This window comes from Hibiscus syriacus, unplaced genomic scaffold (assembly GCF_006381635.1).
Source record: "Hibiscus syriacus cultivar Baekdansim isolate YM2019G1 unplaced genomic scaffold, ASM638163v2 tig00110206_pilon, whole genome shotgun sequence".
In the NCBI taxonomy this organism is placed as follows: domain Eukaryota; kingdom Viridiplantae; phylum Streptophyta; class Magnoliopsida; order Malvales; family Malvaceae; genus Hibiscus; species Hibiscus syriacus.
Window position 1 is genome coordinate 894,109 of NW_024062627.1, and position 12,070 is coordinate 906,178.

At 29.8% G+C, this 12,070-nt stretch overlaps 2 protein-coding genes across 2 annotated transcripts; both read right to left on the bottom strand.

The window, feature by feature from the left end:
• Window positions 1-797: 797 nt before the first annotated feature.
• On the bottom strand, window positions 798-4,903 carry LOC120219409. Its single transcript, XM_039216224.1, has 11 exons — window positions 4,761-4,903; window positions 4,301-4,665; window positions 3,990-4,034; window positions 3,781-3,876; window positions 3,243-3,389; window positions 2,747-2,782; window positions 2,216-2,410; window positions 2,008-2,142; window positions 1,864-1,929; window positions 1,712-1,777; window positions 798-1,619 (listed from the first exon to the last, which is right to left on the bottom strand). The coding sequence occupies exons 2-11, from the start codon at window positions 4,637-4,639 to the stop codon at window positions 987-989; spliced, it is 1,758 nt and encodes a 585-aa protein (XP_039072155.1). The 5' UTR covers window positions 4,640-4,665; window positions 4,761-4,903; the 3' UTR covers window positions 798-986.
• A 2,607-nt stretch (window positions 4,904-7,510) lies between these two features.
• On the bottom strand, window positions 7,511-10,466 carry LOC120219315. Its single transcript, XM_039216134.1, has 3 exons — window positions 10,361-10,466; window positions 7,821-8,101; window positions 7,511-7,559 (listed from the first exon to the last, which is right to left on the bottom strand). Exons 1-3 carry the CDS (start codon window positions 10,439-10,441, stop codon window positions 7,526-7,528), a joined length of 396 nt encoding a protein of 131 aa, XP_039072065.1. The 5' UTR covers window positions 10,442-10,466; the 3' UTR covers window positions 7,511-7,525.
• Window positions 10,467-12,070: the final 1,604 nt, after the last annotated feature.

Consider the following 12,070-nt stretch of genomic DNA (forward strand, 5'->3'; position numbering starts at 1 on the left):
GCTCTATTAGTAAATGAGGGCAGCCCTACTTTCTCCAGTTCCTGATCCTATCGTTTCTATTCAATATTGTTGAAAACTTCAATTTAAAGAGGTATGATTATACTCTATATAATGGATATATTTCATTGTATTATTAGTAAAATTACAAATAGATTATTTAACTTCAAAAAGTTATAAACATATTATCTTATTTATCGATTGTAACAAATAAATCACTTAACTATTAAACTTTTAGTTACAATTAAATCACTATTTTGATTTATAACAATCAAGTTACTCAAATATAATTAAAAGATTAACGTCCATTATACACTTAATAGCAAAGAGACATGCTTGTTATAATCAATAAATAGAGTGATCCATTTATACTATTTTTAAAATTAATTATCCATTTATAAATTTACTAATAATTGAGAAACATGCGATATTTTACTCAAACTCTTTTGCAACAAAATGGCATTTTCCCACAACTTATGCCCATTAGTTTTTAATATTTTGACTCTTTGATACTAATAAAGGTGCAGTTAAAATGAAACATATTTAACCATAGGCTTTTTGGTATGAAAATTCAGAACTGGAAAACAATTACATTTACATGGATACTAGGAAAAGCAGATGTACGCAGTGTCTTGCATTTTATCTAGTAATTTTCTTAGATTACTTTATATATTGCCACATGGGGCAGTAAATCAAACCGTATAAAAACTAACAGAAGAAACAAACACCCTAAAATTAATGAAAACTGTCGAGAGACTCGCAAACTACGAAAGCATTAGTATTTAATTACAACCAGACCAAACAAACGAGGGGGGGGGGAAGGAAAATGAGTTGAAAGCGGCCGGCCAAAGGCAAAAAAAGGCCTCTCCTATGACAAGAATCCGTGGTGTGGTGTGGTTTGCGCAGAGCAGATTTGGTTTAATAAAGAGGTAACTGAATCCTTTTTGCTTGCTCAATAGCTCAATATTGAGGTAGCTGAATCCTTCTTTTTAAGTCGAGCTCGAGTTGTTTGCGCCTTCAAGAGTTTGTTTAACACCCCTCGTGCTAACAAACATTCCGGAGCTGACAGGCTTATCATTAAAATCTTCTGCAGCATCCATAAATACCTTTGACCTCTTTAATATCTTAGAATGCTCCTCTTTCGTAGCACTCAACTGAGCCTCTAGCTTGAGTATCTTAGAGTGTTCCATTCGACCAATGTACGCGCAAGCAATTTTCTTCAAATGTTCCATGGCAAATTCCACCTTGAAATTCATACATAAAGCATCCTTGATTACATCCCTCCACTTCAATATCAGGCCCTCGGTAACGTGCTCTAACCGTAGATCACTCATCTCTTTGACGCAAGCACAAAACATGATGTAGATCGCCTCGGCAATAGTCGGATTCATTTTACTTGTTGCAGAAACATCACCGTAGACATCAATGATGTTCTTTATGATCGGATGTAGAGAGAGTGGAAAGCTATATTTGCCTATTGTTATGCGCTCACCATCTAAGCCAGAAAAGTCTGACAATTTCACTTTACTCCCATCATCAGCTTCAAGCTTAAAGAGAATGTCAGTAACGGCTGCATCACCATTTGATATGGGATGGAATTCAGAAAGCTTCATCGATAAAAACTGCACCAAAAAAAACATAATAATATAAGATATTATCATTTTGATATGATTGAAGCGTGCACCATTTCAGTTGTTGAATTAAGCTCGAATACCTCAACCTGTCGCTGAAGTGATTGTATATAATTAATGATTTCATCTAGAGCTTCTGCGCCTGTAAGCTGCAAGAACCATTAAAACCTGACAAAATAAGCAACACTTGCTGTTCTAAATATTAATTTAAGCTATAACATCCAGAAAAACACACCTTGCTACAACCAGGTACCAGTTCTTGAAGAATTCTCTCCTTTTCTTTGATGGTTTCTATTCTTACCTGAAGCCATAACCAATTAACCCCAATCAAATGATTAAACTTTACTGAATTTCAAAAGTATAAGATTTAAAATATTACGTTGTAACAGTGACTGGTTTTTGTCTGGCCTATTTGGGGGATGGTTTCATCTTCTCCCTTCTCGTGATTTTCAACACTGTCTTTTCTTGCCTTGTTCAATGGTTGGCCTCCCTTAGCTTGATCAAACTCAGCATCCTGCCATAATCTTAGCAATCAAACCTTAGACTACAAACAAAAACAAATATGTAATGGAAAATCATTTTGTTACCTGCACACTTCTTTTTCTTTTGTTGAGTGAGATTTCTTGAACTTGCAAACAAGTATCTCTAGGAGCTTCAGTGGCATTCAACAAAGCATCCAACCCAGATACTGGTTTCACCCCATTGACTTCTAAAATGTTTTCTTGTAGTTGCATCAAGACAAGACTTATAAAGCTTGCCTGCTGCAATTCCAAACTTCTGATCTGGAAAAATCAAATTGTGAGGAAAAGCAAATCAAGATTCGATGTTTACAAGCTTTATAAAAAACTTAATATGGTTTAATCCAATTGAAGTCCAAAGATGAATTCCAGCCGAAGCATTAGATATTTCAAATCCAATATAAAGATGCAGAACAATATGACATACCTTGTCAACAAGTTCAGAATTAGTTCCATGGTGATCCCGCAAATGACAAAAAAAACAAATAGGCAACACTGATTGATTTTAATGGTTATAATGTATGAGATGAATTTCAGTAAAAGAACTATATATATTTTAAACCAGGTAGACTTATAAAGATGTAGAATAATATATCATACCTTGTCAACAGCTTCAGAGTAAGATCCATGATGATCCTGCAAATTGCGGAAAACAGATATGTTCAGAATGGTTTTAACGGTAGACTTGTAAAGATGTAGAATAATATACCATACCTTGTCAGAAGCTTCAGAGTTAGATCCATGATGATCCTGCAAATTGCGGAAAACAGATATGTGATATAAATAAATTGAACTAACAAAAATATGTGATATACATGAATTGGACTAACAAAAAGGAATAAAAAAATGAAGTTAAATGATGATTTTAAAGAAAAAAATAATAGATAGAGGTCAAAACGGAATCGCGAAAATAATTGAGTGACTAAATATATATAATTTATCTCATATTTAAACTTCAAGGAGAAAACATCTAAAAAATTACTTCAAAAAATTAGGGGAGGGAAATGATGAATGCCAGTCATGAAAAAGAAGCGAACTGCAAAATAATGACTTATATTGTGGTTCTTAAAAAACTTTGGAAGCTCACAGATGCTACCTGGAGAGAAAGACTCTGATGCTCAACCTGCTTGCCACTGGAAGGCAACAATCCTATTTTTTCTTTTAGTGCTGTATTCTCAGCGTTTAATCGCTCATTTTCCTCTTTCAAGTGTTTATTCTCAGCAATCAGTTCATGTGCCTTTTCCTGCAACACAAACAGTGAACATTAAAAAAAAAGGAATTTGCAGTGCCAAACATACCCAACTTTAATATCAAACCACGAGCAATTCTTGATTCAAATGAAATGGGATAACAAAGGATCTTATCATACAACAAACAAGAAAGAGTTATCAAGCAAGAGTAATATGGAAGAACAACATAAAAGCACAGGACTTATGGACTTCGGTACCATTTTAAGTATCCAAGATAGGATAAAATAGTTTGCTAATAGGTAGAAACACAAATTTGAATATAAAACCACCATCTAGTACCATTTCAGTCACTGAATTAAGATTTTATATATAGAGCATCTAACAGAGCATTTTTGTAAAATTGTAAGCTTGCACCATTTCAATGGCTGAATTAAGCTTGAATACCTCAATGGCTGAATTAAGCCTCAATCCCTCAACTTGTCGCTGAAGTGACTGTACATAGTTAATGATTTCATCCAGCATTGCTTCCTTGCCTTTAACCTGCAGGAACACAATAAAACCCTCACAAAATAAACATAACTAGCTGTTGTAAATAACTGTTGGGTGTTATTTTAAAGGTAATTCTTCAGCTATAACATCCAAGAAAAACACACCTTACTGCAACCACGTACAAGTCCCTGAAGAACTCCCATCTTTCCCTGAAGAACCAATGAGCAAGTAATCCAACTTTAATATCAAACCACATGCAATTCATTGTTTAACTGGAAGGGGAAAACAAAGAAGCCTACCATACAACCAGCATGAAAGAGATGTCAAGCAAGAGTAATATTGAAGAACTAACAAAATAGCACAGGACTTGGACTTTGATACCATTTTAAGCTCCAAGATAACATGATACTTTGAATATAAAAAACCACAGTCAATTACATATGATAAGTGAGAAGAAAATTTAAACTTTCTTAACCTTTAGCTTTTGTCTGTAGTTTATATCGCATTTTCTTTTATTTTCTCTTTGTGCTGGAGTAGGTTTAGATTTACCACATTCTGCTTCTGTTTGAAATGAGGCTTCAGATGTTTCGGCTTGATTAAACTGGTAATTTGGAGACTCCATTGGTCCACCATTTATAGCAGGCCCAGAGATCTCAGTAGTGTCAATGACGAACTCAGAGTCAATCATACCAATCAATTCAGAATCATCTATGAACGAGCTTCCATCGAGGTTGAACGGATTAGTTTCGAATGGGAATTGTGATTTATCTCGCATCAATGAATTGGATCCATCCGATGAATAACCACTAAACATCTTGTAGTACACCTATATATATTTAACTAGCAGAAGAAAAGAAAAAAAAGGAAACAAATCTTGAATTCAACCAGATTTCTGAAAATAAATGCTCAACATTCATAACGGTTTAGCAGCTTACTTGAGTGGGAGAAAATTGAAGAAGAGGTAGACGGAATCTTCCTTTCCTGCTTCAGCTGAAACTACAAAGGCCAATGATGTTTAGACTTAACATCATCTGATTCTTATAACCCAACCTTCAGGCTTCAACACTCTAGTTACTTCTTTCTTCTTCACTTCATCGTTCGAAAACCTACCACTTACTTCAATCGTCCGAGTTGCTCGTACGCGTTTCTTTTTAGAAATTTCTTTGTCATACTTCTTTCATCGAGTTCATTGTTCAGACTCTAAAAGTCAATCATGCCAGGCCCCAGACCCCAGTGCGAGTCGTCCGAAAGCTCTTTTTTTATATAGCAAAAGTCGTCCGAAGATTAAAAACTTTATGAACCGTAGGATCTGTCAGATCATATTACGTGGAGAAACTGTCATTGCTTTCAGCCCCGCCCTTATTTTCAGGAACGGGTTTATTAATAGGTTCATAAATATTAAATAGTTCATTTTCTCTTAAACATTATAATTAAATTATTTAATTAATGGATTATTATAAACATATCATTGAATCATTAGATATTACATAATTTTTTAATATTGAATATTTTATTAATTAAAATATATTAAATTTTAAAAAATTATAAAGGAGTGAATCAATTAATTGTTTGTTACAATCAGATCCTTTATTGATATTGTTGATCATTGTTGTTGTTATAGATGATGGTCGATGAAAACCAAACTTCACTGTAAGGTTCACCTCGACATCTTTGTTCACTTTATTGGATTAAATTCACGATAATCTCTCTCAAAAATCATGAAACCACTTAAAATTATCAAACTTTTTGAGTCGATTTACCTCGTCAATAGTTAGATTATCTTCAACTTGAGATATTTCTTCTCACCAATGATAGTCTTTTCATCGTTAGGATCTTCGAATAGAGCCCCCAATTTTCAAGAAGCTCAAAACCCAAAATAAATTTTCTTTTATATTTTTTTTATATATAAATTAAATGACTCGTTCGTGAGCTTTTGAAATTAGATGAACTAGTAATCCTATTAATAATTAGATGACAAATTTTAAATTTTATTAATAATTAGGTGGTCCATTTGTAATCTTACTAATAAAAATATTAAAAACTGTTTCCTACTGATACCTTCTAATGTCCGTTTCATTTATAGATCTAATGATATGTTTGTAACAATTGGTAAATTGAGTTGTTTTTAAAAATTATGTGACCTATTTGTAATCTTATTAATGATTGAATGACCTATGATGTAGTTTATCCCTTTGTCTACCTCTATTGCCAGATTGTTACGCGCGTTGTCTCTTTCGGATCTTTTGGCTGTTGGTTCGGTTTTCAGTTCTGGTCACAATAGAAACCAACTTTATCACTTTAAAATCCTCAAAATGTAATACAGTTTCTTTATTTAAAAGAAAACACTTAGCAATTATTATTGATTTCGTTTTATTTAAAAAATTATTATTTATTTTATTTTTGAAAAAAAAAACATATTTAAATAGAAATAAAATTTATTTTCAATAATAAAAAATTATTAAGAACATGTAGAAATGTGAGTAGTAAAAAAATTTACTCTTATATGGACTGAGTTACTATGGAGTTAATTGCACATGAGGTCCCCAACCCATAATCTCCATTCTAAATTGATTTCTAAACTTTAAATTTTTTTATATCAATCACTAAACTATGATACCATTCTAAATTGGTTCCTAAACTTTTTAAGTTTTATATATATCCTCAAACTACCAATAACATTTCATTTTGATCATTTTGTTAACGTGCCATTAACTCAACTAATTTTTGAAAATCATAAGAATTGAAGATATGAGATTCCAAAAAAAAAAAATTTATTTTTTAAAGTCTTGAGATTTGAACCCGTGACTTTATGAAAAAAAAACTATTTTGATTTTTAAGGTCATGAGAAGTTTTTTAGAAGGTCACAAGTTTAATTCTCATTACCTTCAAAAAACATTTTTTATTTTTTTATCCATTAGAGTTAATGACACATTAATAGGAGGATCAAAATGAAATGATATTGAGAATCAGAGAATTGGTATAGAATGTTTAAAGTTTAGGGATTAATTTAAAATGAAGTTATAATTTGAAATTTGTTACAAAATACTTTTAAGTTTAAGGAACAATTTAGAATATAGATCATAATCTGAGGACATCTTGTTTAATTACCTCATATGGATTTAATTATCATGTATAAACGAATCATTAAGGAATCTCAACTGTAAAAGGGATGTTTTTCGTAGAGGACATAGATTTAAATAATTACGTTTACAGGATGTGTGTATATTAACAATGTTTAATAAATACTCTACTCGTAATGTCCAACTATATCTTTTAGCTTTAATTTTAACAAATTAAATCATGTATATTAACATCATTATATTATTTTAATGCAAAACTAAGATCAACAATCCTACTTAATATATTTTTGACAAATCAACAAATTAGCGTTTAGTAGTTGATAATTTTATGTTTAAAAAGTTGTGAAACATACATTTTAAAAAGGAGTTGATTGAATGTTTTTAAAATGTTTTTTAATATTATTAAAAAAATAAATAATAACAAATCAAAATTGAAAAAAAATATTAAAAATCAATAAATAATAATTTTAATAAAAGAGAAATATGGATAAATATACACATTATACATCCTTTGAGTTTGTGGGACCAAATTGAATGCAATGTGTTGAAGATGAAAATATAGAAGTAGAACAACTGAAAATACACATAATTTGATTGCATTTTGCAGAGAATTTTATCACTCAATGCTTGACGGTCGAAGTTGCGATTATCTCACTGCAAAAACCATACAAATGCAAGCCAAGAAGAAATTGATCAGAAGCCACAAACTTATAACCTCACATTTATTTTATTTTTTTAAGAAATTTAAAATGTTTCATAACAACCACGTATACCATGCAGACGTAACTGTTCAAATTTAAAAACTTTAAAAAGAATAACAATTTCTTTTACCGGCTTTGATTTGAACTCAAATAAACCCTAGTGCAAATGAAATAATTTTAAATGATTATTTAGGTAAAGGAAGGAGGAGCTGACCGAAGCAAGTGAGTGAGGAGAGAAGCTTTGTTGAAGTCATTTTCTTCTCTAGCTTTGAGAATTTGAAACATGAGAGCTAGGCGAAGCTGAGTGTGTGCGCTTTGGCGAATGATGGCATTAGTTTCCTCCCTCAATTTCTCGCATTCTTCTTCAATGGCTTCCAGTTTCTCTCCAACTTGCCTTTGTTCTTCTTTAATCATCTTTTGCTCTTCACTTCTCTCTTCCATCTCCCCTTTCAACTCCACAACTCTCCTTCTCATCTCCTTTCTTTCTCTTCTTTTCTGTAAACCAAACACAATAATTGTTTTTTTAATTAATAATTAAACTAAAAAAAATTAGTTATTGTAGTAGTAATAATAATGCATCGACTATCACACCGGAGTTGTTATCAAGTTTGATGTTGGTTTTTTTAAAACTTTGATACAAATATATTATTTTATTTAAAAAAATCAGCTGACCTTATTCCTATATGTAATGGGATGAGGGGAGGTAAGATAGTAGGCTGCCCCCAACGTCAGGTTGAGAGCAACTTCCGTGGAAGACCTCCGACAGTAAGAATTATGAATTGCCCACCGTGGGACACGATCCCACGACCACAAGGTTAAGAGCCTTGCGCTCTACCAACTGAGCTGGACGGGCAATTCATATTATTTTATTTCAAAATTTCATTAATAAGAACTCACCTAATTCAAAAAATAAAACATCAATTCTCCTAATTCAACTTTTAATTATAATATATATATATATATATATATAATATTTTTATTACTTTTTTTGGGTAAATTACATCAAATACTACTAAACTTTTAATTGCTCAAATTATAGCATTAAACTTTGGTTTTACCTTCAATTATACTAATGAACCGTTAAATTTTAACAACACGATGATGTGGATGGATCTTTCCATCAATGCGATGACAAAAAAAATGATATTGTGTTAGGCACTGAACTTTAGGAATGTATCGATTTTACTACTAAACTTTAATAAAGGTTCGATTTTAGGCATTAAACTTTTACGACTGCTAACAACCAATCATTTCATGTCATTGATCATCATTCACAACAAGAATAATATCAGAATGTTTACATTTCACTCATCTTTTTCTCATTGGATTGGGTTTTCACGAAATTCACTCAAAATCAACGAAAATCCATTTAAATGTTCGATATGTTAATACCTTGATCTCCTTCAATAGCCATCCGATGAAGATTATTTTAAGTTATATTGTTTATCTTCCCAAAATAATGCTTCTCACTGTTTGGATTTTCGAACAAATATCTCAACCCCTTAAATTCGAGAAAACCCCTAAACCCCTAAAAATGGTGAAGTTTTTTTGTTTATTTGTATCCATTTTAAGTGGATTTCATGTAAAGTTAATCCTAAAACAAGAAAGAAGAGTGAAATGATAACGTTTTAATATCGATCTTGTCTTGAATGATAAATTACAATCAAAGTGTAATGCCTAAAAGTAAATCATTCAAAAGTTTAGTGGCAAAATTGATATATCTCTAAAGTTTAGTTCCTAATACAACATTATTTTGGGCATTAATAGTTGTACCAGTACGATGTTGTTTTGTCCATGTCATCACATCGTTTGAATTTTAACGGTTCAATTGTATCATTGAAGCCAAATTCAAAGTCCATTGCTATAACTAGAGCAATTGAAAGGTCACTGCTATAACTGAAGCAATTAAAAGTTCAATGGTATAAACGATACATCACCTAAAGTTTAGTAGTATAAAAGATACACCACCTACGATTCAGTAATATTTGTTGTAATTTACCTTTATTTTTACATTAGTCTCTTATTTTTTATATAATTTAGTTTTCAAAATAGATTTTTGGTTGTTTCACATTGGCAGTGTACTTTATCAATTCACTAGAAAAGGCTTAAAGGTATTCGAAGCAACTTCCCATTTGGATTTTTTTATCATTTTTAGAATTACTTTAGAATTTTTATAATTTCTTATAACTTTTTAAAAAATAATAATCAACGCTTGAAAATTTCCCAAGAATACTCAGCTTAACCCGGAAATTTCATTAATATGAACTATCCTCATTCAAAGTTCAAACAATAAGATATCAACTCTCCTAATTCAATTATATATATATATATATATATGGACAGATCCAATTATATCCAGTGTAAAACTAAGAGTTTTACATCTTTTCAGGATCGTTGGATGAAAGAAATCAAAAGCTGCGATTAACAATAGGAAATGAGAAGATATTCTTGGTATAATATACACCAAAGAAGAATAGGAATTAGGCATTGGATAACATATATATAATTAGTGTCGGAAGAGACTTATTTAAACCTAAGCTTTAAATCTTAAATCTTAGGATTTTATGTTAGAGGTGAACTTTTAAAATTCTAAAAATGAACGAATTTATAAAATTCTAGGAGGACGAAAATAAATTTTTAATAAACAATACAAAAAACATCTAAAATATATGGTAACTTAAATTTTCAAGAAGAACAACGCCCAGTATAACATTAACAACGTATCCATTTGATTTTGCGGATAAAGAAACAAACCTTGAGCTTTATCCCAGATCGGTGGCATCTCTTCTTGAAGGCTGGCAGAGGATGCAAACGAGTGAAGGAAGACGAAGTCATTCTTTTAGACAAGGCTTGGTCCTTTTATTCTCAAATATCACTCGCCATATGCATATATATAGAGGGAAGTCTATGATATATAAGATTATCTAAAATGTATTTATGTGTAAGACTATAACACATCATTATTAATAAATTTAAAATTAAAATTTAACAAAAATATATTATTTTCAAGCTTACTGATGATATATAAAAGTATACACCATTATTACGTCAAATGTTAATCACATATATATATATAATCACATTCATAATATATATGAAAATTATTTATTTATATTTTTTTTATACAAAAAAATATTCTTTAAAATAAATTATTCTTTCCATCCCACTAGACCCTTGCTAACTTTTTTGTCAACATTTTCAAAATTAATTTTTTATTATTTAAATTTTATTAGTAATAAAATATATTTTTTAAACGACCTTTAATCAAGTAATAATTTTATAAAATTTAGTTATTTAAAGTAATTATAGTAAATGTTAGATGTTCTTATAATTATATACTAATAATGATTTATTAATGAAATATTGATTTTTCTAATAACCTGCAGTAATTACATGGTAGTATATGTTCATAATTTTTTTTAATTATTGATAACGCACATACATCCTACAGACACGGCTACTCGAACTCAAGATTTGAAAGGAGAACAATACTCTCTTTGACCACTGAGACCACTCAATAAATTCTACTAAAATTATGTTAGTTACAATGAATGGATCAATTCCTCAAGTAAGAATTACCTTAAGTATCCAAAGAAACAATTTCATAAGAAGTTCCTTCCACGGCAAGAGACTTACTAAAATTATTCATTAAAAAGATTAAATACATATTTAATAACTAAATTAGTCTTCCATTTCCAAATAGACAATCAATTTTTTTTCAGATTAATACTCAAATTTTAATTTCATCTATTATTTGAATATTGTTATTAATGCTGTTAATTATTTATGATAGGACACCATAAAAGTATATCACATGACAATGATGATATCATTATGTATTTTTTATTAAAAAATTATTTTTTTGAAAAAATATTAAAAATTTAAAAAAATTAAAAGAAATCTCAAATCAGATAAATTTAATGGCTACAACACTTCAAATTCCATTCTTCTCTTAAAAAATCTAAAATACGAAAATGAGTTTAAAGTTGAAGTTTGACTATAAAAGATTGTTGTAATAAATTAAAGTAACCTACAATGTTGTATCAATTGAAAATCTTGTTTTTAAAAAAAAATACACACATTTATTTGAGCATATTAAAGAAAATTTGCACTCAAATTAAGTACAAAAAAAGGGGGGATAAGGGAAAACTGTGAAAAGAAGTGAAATATCATGATTTTATAATAAAATAGATAAATAAAATTTTATCTCATGATAAAATAAAAGAATATATTAAAGATTCAAATAAAAATAAACAAATGAGTAACGCTAGACTAGTTAATTAGAGATAATTTATTGATAATTGTCGATTAATTTTTTTAATATGTTTTTGATTTTTTTTGTTTTGTAATTTTCTTTGATAACATTCTAAAGATTTTTATAAAATAGATTATGACATCATCATTGACATATAACATGATCTTATATTGTAATGTCATAAAAAGGTAATATCATTAATAAAAATA

What these genes read in the sequence shown, in the direction of transcription:
- LOC120219409 (XM_039216224.1), bottom strand. Translation starts at nt 4,639, where the DNA reads ATGTTTAGTGGTTATTCATCGGATGGATCCAATTCATTGATGCGAGAT. An exon ending in AAAGAAAAAGAAGTGTGCAG is followed by an intron (nt 2,143 to 2,215) that starts GTAACAAAATGA and finishes AGATTATGGCAG; the next exon opens with GATGCTGAGTTTGATCAAGC. An exon ending in CACTTCAGCGACAGGTTGAG is followed by an intron (nt 1,620 to 1,711) that starts GTATTCGAGCTT and finishes TTTTTGGTGCAG; the next exon opens with TTTTTATCGATGAAGCTTTC.
- LOC120219315 (XM_039216134.1), bottom strand. Translation starts at nt 10,441, where the DNA reads ATGACTTCGTCTTCCTTCACTCGTTTGCATCCTCTGCCAGCCTTCAAG. An exon ending in GATCTGGGATAAAGCTCAAG is followed by an intron (nt 8,102 to 10,360) that starts GTTTGTTTCTTT and finishes TTTGGTTTACAG; the next exon opens with AAAAGAAGAGAAAGAAAGGA. An exon ending in CTCCTCACTCACTTGCTTCG is followed by an intron (nt 7,560 to 7,820) that starts GTCAGCTCCTCC and finishes TGGTTTTTGCAG; the next exon opens with TGAGATAATCGCAACTTCGA.